The 17,895-nt window shown below is 44.9% G+C and overlaps 1 protein-coding gene and 1 long non-coding RNA gene across 4 annotated transcripts in view; one reads left to right on the top strand and one right to left on the bottom strand.

Moving 5' to 3' along the window:
* The window catches only part of PARVA (parvin alpha), a 189,393-nt gene that overhangs the window by 96,792 nt on the left and 74,706 nt on the right, over window positions 1-17,895 (top strand). For both annotated transcript variants that reach the window (XM_086677953.1, XM_025928355.2), the window contains exons 2-4: window positions 4,755-4,844; window positions 4,924-4,994; window positions 7,299-7,401. In XM_086677953.1, the coding sequence (XP_086534079.1) occupies window positions 4,755-4,844; window positions 4,924-4,994; window positions 7,299-7,401 (264 nt within the window). The remainder of the gene's footprint in view (window positions 1-4,754; window positions 4,845-4,923; window positions 4,995-7,298; window positions 7,402-17,895) is intronic.
* LOC147576649 (uncharacterized) overlaps window positions 2,991-17,895 on the bottom strand; it is an 85,809-nt gene continuing 70,904 nt past the window's right edge. The window contains exon 3 of one of the 2 annotated variants that reach the window (XR_015241004.1): window positions 2,991-3,213. This is a non-coding gene — a long non-coding RNA (uncharacterized LOC147576649). Of the gene's footprint in view, window positions 3,214-8,688; window positions 8,858-17,895 lie in introns of those variants that run through there. The other variant, XR_015241003.1, reaches the window with a different exon arrangement.

Here is a 17,895-nt window from a genome sequence, read left to right as displayed (position 1 = left end):
TATCAACTTTATAATCCTGGTGTCCTGTGTATTAATTAGGGAGTTGGAGCTCCAAGCCCCAGAAAATGCCAACTCAACTAGTTTGAACAATAAAGGAGCTTATTATATTTCTTATAACAAGACACATAAAGCTAGAGTGGTTCCAGGGATGTAGGCTAAACAGCATCAACAAGAAACCCCTTTCTTTCTTTTTTTCTCTGCCAATCTGAGTATATTAGTTTCTTCTTTGGACTTGGGCTAGCTCACCTCGTGACTACAAAATGGCTGCAGCAAAGCCAGGCATAGCATCCTCATACAACAGTGATTAGAAGGAGAAAGATACCCTCTCTTCTTTGGACCCCTCTTTAAAATGGAGGAAAACTATTGTTAGAAGCTTCTAGAAATTTCCTCTCACAACTCATCGTATCACATGACAGTGCTTGAGTCAGTCACTACCAAGAGAATTAAGATTATCATGATTAGCTTAAACCAATCAGGATCTCCCCTAGAACTTAGGAGGGAGAAGTGTACACACTGGAACAAAACGAAGGTTCTTTCAGCAGGGAAAAAGAGTAAAATAAATATTAGCAAGGAAACCAGCAGTGTCAGCTCCAGCGTTGTTTTATAGAGAGTTGTTTGATACTGAATTTCAGGGAAGCTAAATTTCAAGGTCGCCCAGCTGATAAAAATAGAAGTAGGATTCAAATCCTGCTCTTTCAAACTCCAGAGCCCATCCTTGCCCTTTTTCTGCTGCACAACTAGACCCAGAGAGAGCCTGCGTTTCCCGGAACAGCCAAAGCCCCCTTTCTGATGGTGAGCGCTTCAGGAGTTGAAGCAATCACCCTGCTTTCCCAAGCTCGACCTTCAGCTGGGCATTTAATCTGTTTATTAAGTTATGACTAATGGCGCCGCGAGACACGGAGGGCTGCACACTCAGACCTAGTTTTAGATTGTTAGAGGAGGTTGAAGGGATAAACATCATATTCATATTCTGTGCCGAGAAAATTCAATTGCAGCTCTTTTCTCTTTCAGAGCGCGGGGATTGGCGAGGGGCTTCTGCTGGGTCCTGCTTTGGTTTAATAGAAATGAAGCCTCCAAAGCAGGCGGGCTGTTTTGGGAAAGTGGCCACTAATGCGGCCCCATGGGGCGGGGGCCAGGCCTGAACGGGGCAGTTTGCATATTCACTTTTACAAACAGTTGGCTCAGAGTCAGCAGTTAATGGGATGGGAATGATGTTCCTGTACCAAATCATTTCCTGAAAAAAAAAAACATTTCCAATTGCAAACATATCTCAGCCTTTCTTGTAGGGTTTGTTATGTCTCTGTTGAGTGAATTAAAGAGGCGGGGCAGAGGGGAGTGTTTTGGACTGGGGATTTTTCATCTGAAAACATTTTTATGATGTACACATAAAAAAAGATCCTGTTGAGACCCACCTTGAGGAGTCCTTGCCACAAATAGTACATTTCTAGTTGCATTTTAGAGGTGTAAATATCCCTATATTCATAAATTGGCTCTCGCCATACAACAGTCTTGGAACAGATGTGGCTTTTCTCTCCTTACAAAATATAAGCACACACATATGCACACCCATGTGCACACAGGATCAGGCCAAAATTTTATATATATATGTGTGTGTGTGTGTGTGTGTGTGTGTGTGTATATACACACACACACACACACACACACACACACACTCTTTTTTCCCCCCCTGAGAATAAGCTGGAATCTTTCTTTGCATCCTGTATACTAATTTGGCAAATTCTGGCTCAATTCATAACCTGTGCAGTTGAACGGTGGTCTTAACAGTTTTGGTTATTCGTTTACTCAACTAATAGTTCTTGAGGGCTTACTCTGCATGAGGTATTGTCTTAAGTAATAATAATAATTATAGCATAATAGCATGCATTTATGCAGTTCTTACCAGGTACCAGGCACGCTTCTAAATGCTTAATGTAAACCCATTTAACCTTCTCAACAACCCTAGGAGGTAGGTAATATTATCACCCCCAATTTGCAGATGGGGAAACTGAGGTACAGGAGGTTAATGAACTTGCCCAAGGTCACATAGCTAGTAGAACATGGATTTCAGCCTAGGCACTCTGGCTCCTATTTGGGGATCTAACAGTGAACAAAAGAGAAAAAGTGCTAGTCTTTTCTCTAGGTGGGGGACAGACAACAGACATATGAATAATTATTATTTAAGATTGTGATGAGTCCTCTGAAGAAAATAAAACATGAGAGGGAGGCTAGGGGCTAATCAGAGGGCCTTGCAAGTGTTAGTAAGGAGTCGGAGCCTTATTCTGAGTATGATGAGAGGCCAAGGGAGGGCTTAAAGCAGAAGAATGTATCATGCTATTTACATCTTTATAGACCATTCTGACTATGCTCTGGGAAGTAGACAGGGGTGCGGAAAATGCATCAGAAAGCAGTAGACCACTTAGAAGGTGGCTCTGGTTGTCTAGGTGAAAGCTGAGGGTGGCCTGAACCAGGATGGGGTGGTGTAGATGATGAAAAGTGGGTGGCATTGGATCCTAGTGTAGAGGTGGAGCCCACGAAACTTGCCAATGCATTCGATGCAAAGCATGAGGAAGGAAGAGAAGTTAAGGGTGATTTGTTTGGATTTTGGCGTAAACCGTTGTATAAGTGGCGGTGCCATTTACTGAAGAAGAGAAGAACAGGGGAGTGACAGTCTTGTTTTAGGGTTGTTACGGTGGAGGTGAGAGTGTTGACAATCATTATGTTTGGGATATATACGCTTGAGACCTATTAATAGACAAAAGAGGAGACATCAAGTAAGTCTGGAATTCAGGGTCAGGCCCATTCTAGAGATTTAAATGTGGACATCATCAGCATTTGGGGTCAACTAAGATAACACCATCCAATTGAATCTCCTATAATGATGAAAAGCTACATCTGTGGTGTCCAGCCTGGCAGTGGCCACTAGCCTGCCATACGTGGGCCATTGAGTGCTTGCAATGTGATAGGTACAACTAAGAAACTGAAGTTTTAACTCAGGTAAATGTGTATATTTGCATGTGGTTGGTAGCTACCATTGACAGTACAGACCTTAGGGAGAATGTAGGTAGAGAGGCCCGGGGCAGGAGCTGTTGTCTTCACCGGCCAGTATGCCCAGTCTCGCTCCCCCATTTAAGCATGACTCGACTTCCACTGCCCAATGCTTGCACAGCAGTGCTTGTTCAGTAGTGGAAATCTTGCTTCTTTGTGAGAAACAGCCTGGAAAAGAAAACAAACTACTAGTCTTAGGAGGACTATTGAAACCTAGGACTCTAATGAAATTATAGGAGTCCATTGTTTTTCACTAGAAAGCAAATGCAATCCTATACTTATTAGAATCATTTTAGCCTTGAAGGTGTGGCTTCTATTTTTCAGTTCTATTTTTGGGGGGGGGTAATTATGGAGAGTGGTGGGTGTCTGAATTTGCAAATTCAAGATGGTGACTGGCTGATATCCCGTATGAATGTCAAGAGCCCACAGCGACGGGACTAAATACCAGCTTCGTAATGCAAGTTGTGTCTCTTTAGGGTAGAGTGTGTTTCACGCTCTTTGTTAGGCAATCTCGTTCCCCGTCCAACTGCAAACATCAGTGAGTTTGCTAATATGAAAGAACTCTTTGTAAGTGGCTGTCTTGTGCTTAAGAGTTCTTGCAAGTATATGCTGGCAGTCAGGGAGGCCAGAGTCAATAAAAAAAATAATAAAATGGAAAGATGGGACATTGCTTTTATTAAGGTTGATTGCAGCTGCCATATTAGCTCTTTGAGAGCCTTTTGGTGACCAACGCTTTCAGAGAAAATGGTCTTTCTGTGCTTAATTGGTAAAAAGGAATTACCCAAACTGGCACTAAACAGGGGTGAGGAGACTGAAGGCACTCATTTTAGGGGGAGGGTTATCCAAGGTCATTGCTCAGCAAGTGTCCATCATGCAGTAGTTTTGTGTTAGGAATTTGTTTTTCACGAAGGCGTCATTTGGGGGGTGGGTGCATGGAGGGGAGCAAGCTGGAAGTCTTTAGCGGTCATTGACCTCTTTTTGTTTTCCTTGAGGAAAGTGGAATTGTAGGTTTCTAGGACTTGAAAACTGTAAACGGACTCTCTGGCCATCCATCCAGTTGAGCTCTTGATGTTCAGTGAAGGGGATGGACCTAGGAGGAGAGGTGCCTGGCCCCATGGTCCCCTACTCATTAGAGCTAAAGAGACAAGACGAGAGCCCAAAGGAGGGTGGCCTGAGGCATTCTCAAGCAGTGGCTGGGGTGGGATGGGGTAAAAAGAGAAGGCAGGATAATCAGAAAAGTAGTTAGGGAAGCCAAACAAATAGAGAGAGAAGTTGGCTGGAAATGGCTTACAACATAAATGTAGACTTGACCTGGTGACCTCGTTTAGCCAAGCAGGTACCGGGCGGCCACTCTGCACCAGACAGCCAACCCTTAAAGGAGGGGTGGGCAGGAGATGACAGGCAGAGACCCAAGAAAGACCTCAGTGACCACCTCACTTCCGTGTACCCTGAGATCGTGTCTGGGAACAGGCGGAGTCCTCCCTCTTTCTCTGAGGAAAGCGAGTGAGGTGATAGTTGGAAGAGGGGACATGCAGGAGACAACTCAGTCCTTCTAGCGAGGAGAGGCAGGGAATCTATTGCAGGTTGAGTAACAGCTGTAACCTAACCTCAGTAGTTTTATTAATGTCAATCTCAAACACCGTGTGCTACAGAGCCCCTCCCTGTCATCACTGGGCTGCCGTGTGACTCTGCCTTTCTTCTCTTTGCAGTATCAGAGCTTCAGGAGGAGGGCATGAATGCCATCAACCTGCCCCTCAGCCCGATCCCCTTCGAGCTGGACCCGGAGGACACCATGCTGGGTAACTGGGTCTCTTGTTCTCTGGGTTAGCCTAACACCTCCAAGTGGAGCCACCCACTGACTGCCTTTTCCTTTTAAAGAGGAGAATGAAGTGCGAACAATGGTGGACCCCAACTCCCGCAGCGACCCCAAACTGCAGGAACTGATGAAGGTAAGAAGAAATTAGAAGGGGCCTCAGCTGCCTCCCAGACTCAACAGGCACCTGTAGACCACCTGCTCTAGGCAGGCAGCACACATGCCCCAACAGAAGAAATAGAAAGTTACAGGCAGCTCATGGTCCCATAGGTAGACATCTCTGATTTAACAAAAATGGGGCATGGCCACTGCCCAACAGATGGTGTTGATTGTAAGTGCCAGAGAAGTTAGTGCAAAGGAGCTCACGTTTGCCAGGATCTTAAAGTTCACACAGTCTTTCCACTGCTTTCCTCAAAGACCCTCAACAACATCCTGTGAAATAGGACTTCTTATCATCCTCATTTACAGATAAGGAAGAGGAGTCTTAGAAAAGCCAGTAGTTTGTTTATGGTCAAAGCTGAGTAGAGGAGACGTAATTCAAACAGAAGTAAATAAGATTGAATGAGATATTGTACATTGTGCCTGGCACAGGGGCTGGCTTGTAACCACCCCCTGAAAAATGTTCATTTCATCCCCCTTTGCATTTCCCGTCCTGTGTTTTTCTTCTTTAGCTTCTCCAAGCTGAACTCAAAACAGGACAAAAAGGCACTGGATGCCAGAGTGGCTCATTCAAAATGTAAATGAGATCTATCATATTCCTGCTCAGAACCTCTGTATAGATTCCTGTCAACTGAAGTCTGAAGCCCATGCTCCTGGGGATGGTGTTTGGGGTCTCATGCTCTAGCTGCCTCTTCAGCTTCAGATTGTCCCCTTAGAGTCACCATGTGATGACTGCTTACCGCTACTCAGACACTTCTCTGTCTTCACTAAATGGTGAGCTTCTCAGGGTTCAAGACCCCCCCCTTTTATTCATCATTGTTCCCCCAGGATCCAGCACAGAAAGTGACTTGGAGCAGATGTTCATAAACGCTGGGTGGGTGGATGGGGGAGAGACGGGAGGGTGTTGGATGGAGGGAGTGGAGGGGAGACGAGGGAAGCTTCTATTCTAGAATAGTAGAATGATGTTCTGTGAAGACCCCGGGCTCCACCCACGTATGCAAACCCAGCCCAGCTACTACCCCTGTTATAAAGGCAATCTATTGATGCAAACACAAAAGGTGATATTCCCTGTGGTTCCATGTATTTCCAGATTGTGGTGGTTGCCTGAGGCCTGTCCTCAGGGGAGGGGACTGAGCACAAAGCCCAAAGGAACCTTCTTTCAGCGAGGGAGTTGCTTTTTATCTTGATTGTGGTGGTGGTTACACAACTGTGTACAATGACCAAAACTCAACAAACTGTATTTAACATTAGTTAATTTTACCGTACATAAATAATATCATCATAAACAAATGAGCTGAAAAAAAAATGTAAGATAAAAGGCAGTGGACTTTTGCAAACTGCAGTTTCCTTATCTGAAAAATGAAGTGAATGAACCCTCCCTCGAAGGGGTGTTGTGCAGATTAACTAAATGAGCTACCTCAGCTGTGCCCCTGCTCAGTGCTTCATGCTGAGGGCACTCAGGCAAGGGCAGGAGAGCGACAGGAGAGGAGAGGAGACTGCACTGGCCCACCGCGAGGTAGCTTGGGGATGAGGAGAGCAGTACCTTAGAGGGCCGATGGATAGGAGTTCAATTCCTGTCTGTGTCCATGGTTAGCAACGTGACCGTGGCAGATACATTCACTTCTGTGTTTGCTTTCTCTTCCTGAACATAGGAGGAGGGGTGATAGATGGGGATGATAGTAACCACCTGACCAGATGTCCTAATGGGGGAGAACTTTATTAATTAGACGTACCTTTATTGAACATTCGGTCCTTGACGTATGTGATTCTTTTCTGCTACCTAAAGCAGGAGAGATTTTCCTCCTTCATCTTAGAGGTGGGGAATCAGAGGCTCAGAGCAGAAACTAGTTTGCCCTAGATTCATAGGTCACAGAGGCACACACAGAGAGGTCTGTGGATGACAGAGGTGCACAGACACAGGTGCATACATCACAGAGCTACACAAATCAGTTGGTGAGTAACTAACCCCAGTTTGTATAACTCTAAAAGCCCATATCCTTGCCTGGTACGAGCCACACACCCAAACACTGTGTGAATGTAGCTTGCCATTGGGGTAAGGAATGGTAAGGGGCTAGAAGATATTAACAGGGACACAGGTGCCACCAGAACTAGAAGCACTTACCCCGGAAAATTAACAGGGCCACTAGGGCTCACCCAGCCTTGTGTCCACATACTGAGTCACAGGGATTGTTCTGCTGCTTTCAAAATCTGAAGTGCATTTAGATATTAGTCTTCCAAGAAATCTGGCCTACGAATCTTCTCTTATTTTCTCTCTCTGTAGGTACTAATCGACTGGATTAATGACGTGCTTGTTGGAGAAAGAATCATTGTGAAAGACCTGGCTGAAGATTTATATGACGGGCAAGTCCTACAGAAGCTCTTTGGTGAGAAGGGGGTTGAATGTTGCGGGGGAGGTCTTTGCTCGGCAGGTGGATGGCTCTCAGGCTCCTAGTTGGGAGTGGTTCTCAGCTTACAGCCGTTCACGTGCCGTTCACACTATCAAAGTGTGGTGTGTGGGCCCACGGACTGGTGGGGCCTTTAGATGGCCTCCTGGAATCTGTTTCACATAAATGAATTGCCGAGAGAGTTCATTGGCCAGATGGGGCTGCTCCCCCTAGCAGTTGAAGGGCAGCAGCTGGGTAGATGAAAAGATTCCACTGTGTACTAGAAAACCTGCCTTACCCTCTCTAGAAAACCGTGCACTTGTGACCTCTGTAGGTGTATTTACACGTGTGTGTGGGGTAAGCGTATATACGTATACCTCTGTCACCTCTGGGTGGGTGTATGTGTGCATGTGCACGTGCGTGTATGCATACCTCTGTGAGCTGTGGACCTGTGTGTGTGTTCCTCTGTGTACCTCTAAGTCAGGTGCAAGAATGTGGGAGCCTGTGCCTCTGTGACGTTCAGCCTCTGCGTGCCTAGATGTGCTGTCTCTTGGGAAGGTGTGTTCCTGTGAAAATAGGCCCCCGGGGAGGAAAAGGAGGATTCAGGGGTGATCTAGTATTGAAATGACAAATTCAACCTGAAAGAATTTGGACTTTGCCTCAGCTGCTCCCCATTGTCTCTAGTCCAAACCTCTGCCCCAAGTTCTAGACTTCCATTCCTAGCTGCCCACTCAGCCCCTCCCCCTGTGTGCGCCTCACGCTGAGCTCATCCACTTTTCCAAAGAGGTTTCTTGCCCTCTGAGTTAACCGCCTTCCCCTCTTCCCCGCCACGCCCCGCGTATGTGTGGGGCCTCCAGGGCTCCTTTCTTCTTGCTCACATGGTCTCCTGCAGCCACTCTCCCTGCGGTTTTCACTGGTCTGAGCTGTCGAGACAGCCTCCGACCTCACCTGCATTCCGCCTCTCTCTGCCTCCAGCCCATTCCTGGGCCGCCAGCAGAGGAGGCCTTCTCAAAACGCAAGTCTAGTCTTGCTCTCCCCTGCCAGGGTTGGGGCGGGGGGGGGGGGGGGGGGGGGTGCTGGGCCAGTCAGGCCCAGCAGCACTGCATTCACACAGACCCTCATGCGACCCCCCTCTGTCTTTTCAGCCTCACTGTTCATCTTTCAGTCTCTAAGGTCCATAGAACGCGCCTGCCTCTCGCACCTCTGACAACAGGATCACATCTAGACGTGATTGTCACGCGCCCTTCTGTGTTCCCCCGGATACACACACACATACATACATAAATGTACATAACACACATGCCTTTATTATACGACGTTCCAAGTTGTTTGTAGCTGTTTATGGAAATGTCTGTGGGCTTCCCAAGAGCAGGAACACCGTATCTTCCTCATCGATCCAGTCTCCTCCAGTTCTAGCAGTTTGCCTCCTGCATGTTGCCTGGCACTTCATCAATGTCTATTGAGTGAATGAATGATATAAGATCTAGTCATTTCTGGGAAGCTACACTGATTTGGTACTCAGACGTCAATATTAGTGAGTATTAATATTTAAAGACTTGTAAATGCAACCGAACGCAGAGAGGAGAAGGCTTTGGCACATGTTCCCATGGAAAAGCCATGAGCCTCGCTGGTCATCTCTTTTAGCGACTATAGCTTTTAACTCCTCCAGTGGATTTCTGGTCAGGATCTGAAAGTGTCTCGAGACGCTCTATATGCTGGGCTTTCAAGGCAAGGGTGGAATTTAGCCATGGAGTGATGGAACAAGGTCACGAGGTCATCTTGCCTCTGCGCATGGGGAGAGAACTGCCCCACATCACACCCGTGCAGCCCCGAGTCGGGACGGAGCACAGTCAACGTTAGGTTTATTTCAGATCTCAACCTTCGCGTTGAAAAGGTGATGTTCCTTCTTTCCACCTAAGTTTAGACCGTTTGTAGGTAGATGGGGACACACATGAAAAGGTACAGGCAGGGTGCCCAGGTGGAGAGAACCAGTTTGCAGGTAAAAATATGCATCGTGAGTGCCTGGGAGGTGTCTGTCGGGAGGCTGACTAGGATAGGCTCCAACCTTGACTTCCCCTCTATCTTCCTCTTTCCCAGCAACGTTCCTCAAAAGAATATTTGGCACTGTATCTGCTTCCTCACCACTAATCACTACCTTCTGAGGTACAGCCTGGGTATCATCATTCCATCTGCTTTCTCTTCTGAGGTCTCCAGTATCGATTCTGACATCTCCTGTGCTTGTGGCATCTGACGCTAACTACCAAATGTCTCATCCCCCTTCCCCAGCCCAGTGGTCTCTGGGATCTCATGCCGCTTCCGACACACCCTCTCTTCCCCGTCTTCTTCATACCCTTGACTTCTCTCTGTAACGGCGGGGACTTCTCAGTCTTCCATCTGTGGCCCCTCCCTTCCCTTTTTCTCTCCTATCCTCTTCCTGGGTGATTGCATCTCCTCCTGCGTTTCAACCATTACCTCTCTGATAATCACTCCCTGAAGCTGTGAGGTGATGTGCTAACTGCCTTCCACGCATGCCCACCTGGGTGTCACCTAGGAACCATGCTGCCTCAAACTGATCTGATCTTCCTCCTCCCCACCAAAGCTATTCTGCTTGCCAGAATAGAGCCAAATGCTCAGATTAGGAACCTAGGAGTCATGCCCTTTTGCTCCTTGTCCTGTCACAAATTGTGACAACTGTACTCCCCTATGTAATGTGTCGAACCACCCCATTTCTCAGCCAGGGGGTATGTGCAAAGCACTTAGAAAGTGCTGGCTCCCCACATGCTGGGTTGGTGGCGCTTACTCTGATTTTCCAGCCCCTCTGCTTCCACCTTAGCTTCTCGGCTCCAAACACCCTTTTCTCTGTGATACCCCGTTTCCTGCCTCGGTACTATTTGTCTTGACACTTAATAGGCCATTTGTCAGTGGGTTTTTTGTTTTTTTACTTTTCTTTTGAACTAATTTTAGACTTACAATATTGTCGCACAGAGAGTCCAGAGTTCCTGACCCCCTCGGGCCCAGCTCCCTCTAATGCTAACGTCTTACCTGACCATGGTACAGGTACCAAACCCTAAGAAATCAACCTCAGTCCCAGAATTTATTTGGATTTTACCAGATTTTTAAATGAATGTCTTTATCAGTTCTAGAATCTGATCTGGGATTGCACACTGTACTCGATTGTATCACGTCCCTTCCAAACTGTGACTGCCTTTTCTTTCATGACCTTGACACTTGTGAAAGAGGACTGATTAGTTATTGTGTAGAATAGCCCCTAACTTGGGTTTGTCTGATGTTTTCTGATTATTAGATTAAGGTCATAAATTTGGGGGAAGAATACCCCAGAAGTGACAGGCTTGTCTGGGTGTGTTGTACCCAGGGTCCACAATGTTAACCTGTCTTATTACTGGTGAGTTCACCTGGATCACTTGGGGAAGGCAGTGTCTGTCAGATCCCTTCACTGTGAAGTTGCTATTTTTCTCTTTACGATTCATTTGTTTAGGGGGCAAGATAATTTAAGATTATGCAAATATCTTGTTTCTCCTTACATGTTTCCCACTGATTTTATTCAGTGGATCATAGCTGCCTCAATTATTACTGCAGTGGTCGAGTGGAGATTTTCTATTTTCTTCATTCCTTCTACATTTATTAATTGGAATCCTTCTGTAAGGAAAAGTTGGTCCATTTACTTATTTATTCAGTATTTATATCAGTATGGACACAAGGATACTTACTTCACATTCTAGGTTATAATCTATCGGGTTTTTTTTTGTTTTTTTTTGCTCGTATACCTCCAGCTTTCACCATTTGACCATTGGGAGCTCTTTCAGGTTGGCTTCTGGACACTTTTGACCTGCTGCTCCATATTTTTTTGTTCTTAGCACTTACTTTCTGGCATCATAAGATGTTCCAGACTCCTCTTATGCTTTACTTACTCTGACCCTGGAATCAGTCGTTTCTCCGCGGAGCTTGGATTTTTTTTTTTTTATTAGAAAATGGTATTTTGCAATCAATATATGGGCACATTAGAGAGTGTTTGTAACCTGCTATCCGTAGCACACGTAAACGTAGGCACAGTACGATGACCTGGTGGTACTACCATGAATGAGACACGATCACTTCTAGAAATCCAGTTGGGCTGGGCCCAGAGAGCAGGAGCGGGCTGAGGTTGGGATTAGTAAACTAACTATGAAACACTGGTACTTAGAAGAAGATGGAAATGCCACAGGGACCTCAAGGAGTCCGGATGTGCCAGGTCACACCTCAGGAGCAGGAAATGCATCTGGAATCCAGGAAACGAGGTTGATGACCTCATGAGGCAAGGACTCAGAACCTGGAAGTGAACAAGATGTGGAGGCAAGAATCTCTCAGCAGGGTCATGGTGAAAGCCTGAATGGGTGAGCATCCCCAAGATGACAGATAGACTCTGCTGAGCAGCATGGCTGGGTGTTCTCTGATCACAAACCCTGTGAAGGCAGTGTCATACCTGGGTCTCCTTTGTGCAGCCAGATACTGCTTGTTCGGCAGCACTGGGGCTGCTCAACTTGCCTTTCTCAGGGACCCCAGGCATATCTGGAAGGTTCTTCTGACATACCTTCCCCCAGTCCTTCTTTCTGAGCTGCCTAACCCAGCTGCCTCTGTTCCCAGGGTCTTCTCTCTTGCCCTGGCTGCAGTTCTGAGTTCAGGTTTTCCCAAAAGCAGATGCCGGGACAAGGACTTGGGTGGAGGAAGTTCATATGAGAGGTGATCTTAGAAAGTAAATAGTTATGTGGGGAATGTAAGAGAGCAAGAGAAAGGCCAGTGATGTTGAGTTTGCAAGCAGGGTTCAGTCCTGCAGGGTTCCCTCTGAGAAACACCTTAAGTCATCCTCCCCAGGACAGGGAGGGTCCTCCCATCCCCCTGTGGTTGAGGATTGCCTACGTAAGAATTAAGAGCTTCTAGGTTGTACTTCTGATGGAGAAGCTCTTGTGCAGAGAAGAAGAGCTTCAGGGCCAGAATTGGAACCCATGGTGTGCTGGGCGCCAATTGGGGGTGAATGCAGGTGAACCAGGGAGCTCCAGGAAGGGGCATCCACATCACCCAGGAATACGAGAAGGTGCAAGTTCTGCTGTAGGGGCTGCTCCTGCTGAGTCCCTTGGTGTTGCTGCCAGGGAAAAATCAGGTACTTATGCCGCCACCCCCATCTCCTCACAGCAACAGCTCCAGACCTTTCCACACCTCAGGATAAAAGCTTGCTGCACTTGCATCCCCAACACCTAGGCCAGAGATACTACCAAGAGAGACAGGAGATAAAGGATTCTAGAAAAATGCCTGCACCAGATAATCATTTCAGGTGAACATAAGCTTTCCTGACTTGGGATAGCTCTGTGAGCTTCCTTAGGGTATGTTTTAGTTAATGGATTCTTATCTTTAAATATGTGCATGTACTTGCCTGTGTTGAGGGCTAAAAGTCATAAGGTTCTTTTTTCTAGTGTTCACAACGGCATATGCCCGAAACAGGATATCTTCTTCAAGCATGAGACTGAGCAGGGTCCCTTGGGCATAAAGATTCTGCAGGAGAGTTTTTTGTTTAGCTTTAGGGTATGTGTTTGTCCCTGGTAGACCCTAAAGAGAACATCTTACATTGACCTTACTCTTGTCGATTACTATTCATTAAGCAAGAGCCATTTCATTTGCTAGATGCTACCTGCTGAGTTAAGGGATACGAAAGGAAATATGTTGCAGTGTAACATACTGCATAACACAGTGCCTTCAGGTAACTCACAGTCTGGTGGTATGTGTGGGATACCAAGTAGTTTAGGAAAGGTGTCATGAATGAGGAGGCATTTTGAATGAGTCCTTAGGGAAGGAGAATTTAAACCAGATGAAGAAGGAAAAGAACATTCTAGTCAGCACAACAAAATGTAAGCCCATGTGGATTTCAGGGTGAGTGGTGGGAGAGTGTTGTACAGACAAGGAATACGTGGGTAGGCAAACTTCAGGAGTGGTTGTGTGGGACTTGTGGCTAACACAGATGAGACCCAGCACCCAGATCTTGATTTCTTACACCATTCTCCAATAATAGAAACCAGGGTATGCAGAAAATTGGCAAACTGTAGGACTGGAGCATCTTGCAGTGCCGAAAAGAGGTACTAAGAAAAAATATAGATGTGTGGGACAGCATATGGAAAGTATTCAGGACCAACCTAAAACAGCTCCCAGTGGCTAATGATAGAATAATTTGAGCACAGAGATGAATGACAATAGTATTGGATTATAGCCCAAAGTGTAAATATCCTTAAGTCCATATTGATATAAATAGGTAAATAAATGAGAAAAGGAACAACTCTTCCTCACTGAATTATTCTAAATAATTCATGTATTTACATTCCCCTCAAAAAAATGAAAGTTAACTCCCACCTCTTGAGTGAACTACATTTAGTGACTAGCTTCCAATGATTATGGGATGGAGCTGGAGGAGGCAAGTAACTTTGCAGTAAAGAAACAAGATATAGACCCTACTTTGACCGAGTGATCAAGGTTAACATCGCCAATGATAAGTCATGTTGATAGCATGCATCCTTGATACGATGCAGTGGAAAGGGCACTTCACCTCTGTGATCTTCCTCCCAAAACCCATAACCTCAGTCTAACCATGAGAAAAACATGGGAAAAACCCAGTGCTCCTCAAAACCATCAAGGTCATAAAGAGCAAGGAAAGTCTGAAAACCTATTACAGAATAGAGGGCACTAAAGGTGACAATGATGAGAAGAACCCAAAGCATGGACTTAATGTCAGTTCATTAGTTGTGACAAACATACCATAGTATTATAAGAAGCTAACAATGGGTGAAACCGGATTCAGAATATGCAGGAACTGTATGAACTATTATTTCAGCTTTTCTATAAATCCAAAAACCATTCTAAAATGAAAAATTTAATGGCCAAGTAATCTTTGACAAAGCATGAAAGAATATCCAATGGAATAAAGACAGTCTCTTCAGCAAGTGGTGCTGGGAAAATTGGACAGCGACATGCAGAAAAATGAACCTGGACCTCTTTCTTACACCATACACAAAAATAAACTCAAAATGGATGAAAGACCTAAATGGAAGACAGGAAGCCATCAAAATCCTGGAGGAAAAAGCAGGCAAAAACCTCTTTGATATTGGCTACAGCAACTTCTTACTCAACACATCTCCAGAGGCAAAGGAAACAAAAGTAAAAATGAACTATTGGGACCTCATCAAAATGAAAAGCTTCTGCACAGCGAAGGAAACAATCAGCAAAACTAATAGGCAACTGACAAAATGGGAGAAGATATGTGCAAACGACATATCAGATAAAGGGTTAGTATCCAAAATCTATAAAGAACTTATCAAAGTCAACACCCAAAAAACAAATAATACAGTAAAGAAATGGCAAAAGACATGAATAGACACTTCTCCAAAGAAAAAATCCAGATGGCCAACAGACACATGAAAAAAATGCTCAACATCACTCATCATCAGGGAAATACAAATGAAAATCACAATGAGATACCACCTCACACCTGTCAGAATGGCTAACATTAACAACTCAGGCAACAGCAGATATTGGCAAGGATGGGGAGAGAGGGGATCTCTTTTGCATTGTTGGTGGGAATGAAAGTTGGTGTAGCCACTCTGGAAAATATGGAGGTTCCTCAAAAAATTAAAAATAGAACTGCCCTACGACCCAGCAACTGCACTACTGTTTCGAAGGGACACATGCACCCCAATGTTTATAGCAGCACCATCAACAATAGCCAAAGTATGGAAAGAGCCCTAATGTCCGTCGGTGGATGAATGGATAAAGAAGATGTGGTATGTATATATACAATGGAGTATTACTCAACAATCAAAAAGAATGAGATCTTGCCATTTGCACCTACGTGGATGGAACTATAGAGTATTATGCTAAGCAAAATTAGAGAAAGACAAATATGACTTCATTCATGAGAATTTTAAGACACAGAACAGATGAACACAAGGGAAGGGAAGCAAAACTTATATAAAAAACAGGGAGGGGGACAAAACAGAAGAGACTCTTAAATATGGAGAGCAAACAGGGTTACTAGAGGGGTTGTGGAAGGGGGGATAGGTAAGGGGCATTGAGGAATCTACTCCTGAAATCACTGTTGCGCTATATGCTAAGTAACTTGGAAGTAAATTTTTTAAAAAAATGGGGAGCAACTTTTTGATATAAAAGCAAAAAAAATGGATAAAGGAATGAAATGAAAATGAAATGAAAAATTTATTTACAGAAAGAAGAGGAGCCTGCTTGACAGAGGACCTTGAACAAAGAATTGTGGACTACATTTGGTGGGTAGGCAGTGGTAAATGCTAATGGCTTGTGAGCAAAACGACATGATCAGAAATGAGACTTCTGAAGATGACCAAGAGTAGTAGAGGAAGTGGAGGAAGCTCCAGCAAAACACCTCTTTGTGCAACAATGATGATGTTGAACTAGAGAGGGAGCAGTATTGATGGGGGGAAAGCTTCAAGTGATGTAGGGAATAAGTGGCTAAAGGAAAATGGTGGATGTTGAATAGGGATGACCCCTTAATCCCAGGAGGAGCAACGTCTTGTAGGGTTTGATCATATTGGTTTTGATGATCATTTTCCCACACCTACAAGTACTTAGGCTAAAGTAGAAGCTGTGGTAAAACTGAAAGAGGAATGAAGACACGGACAGGAGATCTAAGATCTGCATTTGACAGCAGCTCAGATCACTCTTCTGTAAAACCAGGAAGATGGCCTATACAACCTTACAGCTGAGCTAATGCAGTTCCACTAGCCACATGTAGCTAATAAAAGCAACCAAAAGTAAAAATCTACTTAGTCACACCAGCTACACTTCAAGTGCTTGACACCCAAATGTGTCAAGTGGCTACCATACTGGATAGTGTAGAAATGAATATTTTCGTCATAGCATTAAGCGCTTTTGGACAGCATGCTCTAATCTTCCTACTGGAACAGTCATTGATTCTAGAACACTTGAAGATAATGTATACTACCATTCTTAAACCGGAGGAGGACTTTTCTGGCCTCAAGCTGAATGGCAGTCTTTTTATTTTTATTCTTTTACTTGTTAGTAGAGATGGGTATATATTTGGCACCCCAGCACAAAGTACTCTGGAGTCAAAGTAGACATAAGCTGGGAAATCCCAGTCAACCTCCAGGGTGCCCCATGTGCAAGTCACTGTGGGAACTCCTACCTTGTGCTCACCTTCATTCCAGCCACCCTGCAAGGGCATCCCATGCATGGGGAAGCCCAGGACACCCCCCTCCCTCAGTCTGCATTCCAGCTTGGCTCTAGCTGCCCCGAGAGGCCACCCTCTACCTTGAGAGCCCTAGGGTATTCCAGCTTGAAGTTTTCACCCACATCAGCTTCAAGTGTCATTCCAGGGTGCCTGCTGCACAGAGAGGCCAGAGACTACACCAGCTTATGTCCACTTCAGCTGCCCTGTCAGGGCATACTCTGAGCCCCAAGACCACCCCAGCCCATAGCCACTTCATAGCCCACAGCAGGCACAGCTCCAGCCAGCCAACCAAAGTCACCAAGCACACAAAGTCTACACAAGATCATTCCTTCAAGTTTAGGAGAAGTAGCTGCTCTGCCTAATTCATAAAAACAAACACAGAAAGTTAAGCAAAATGAGGAGACAGAGGAATATGTGCCAAATGAAAGAACAAAACAAAACCTTAGAAAAAGAACTAAATGTAACAGATATAAGCAATGTGCCTGATAAAGAGATTAAAGTAATGATTATAAAGATGCTTAATGGACTGCAGAGAAAAGTGGAAGAACTTAGAACTTCAATAAGGAGACAGAAAATATAAAAAAGAACCAATCAAAATTGAAAAATATAATAACCAAAATGAAAAGTACACCACAGGGAATTAACAGATTAGTAACTGCAGAAGAATGGCAGCAATCTGACAGTGTCATGGGAAGTTCCCAAGCTGAATAGGGAGGGAGGGAAGGAAGGAAGAGAGAAAAAATTTTAAGTGAGGATATGTTAAGGGATCTCTTGGGCCACATCAAGAACAATACAATTTGCATTATAGGGGTCCCAGCAGGAAAAAGAGGGGGAGAAAGGGACAAAAAAGTTATTTTAAGAAATAATAGCTGAAATAAGAGACTGTTAAAAACTGAGAACAAACTGAGGGTTGATGGGGGGTGCTGAGGAGGTCACCTTTTGGGATGAGCACTGGGTGTTGTATGGAAACCAATTTAACAATAAATTTCATATATTGAAAAAAAAAGAAAACATTAAAAAAATTTTAAAAAGTAAAAAAAAAAAAAAAAAAAGAAAGAATAGCTGAAAACATTCCTGACCTGGGGAAGGAAAGACATCTAGGTTCAGGAAGCACAAAGAACCCCAAACAAGGTGAACCCAAGGAAGTCCGCACTACAACGTGTAGTAATTAAAGAGAATTTTAGCTCACTCAGCCAGTGGAGCATGCCACTCTTGATCTTGGGGTTGTAAGTCCAGGT

This window comes from Puma concolor, chromosome D1 (genome assembly GCF_028749965.1).
Source record: "Puma concolor isolate L17-30 chromosome D1, mPumCon1.1.hap2, whole genome shotgun sequence".
Taxonomy (NCBI): domain Eukaryota; kingdom Metazoa; phylum Chordata; class Mammalia; order Carnivora; family Felidae; genus Puma; species Puma concolor.
Note: the sequence above shows the minus strand (reverse complement) of the source record. Positions and strands in the feature narration are given on the sequence as shown.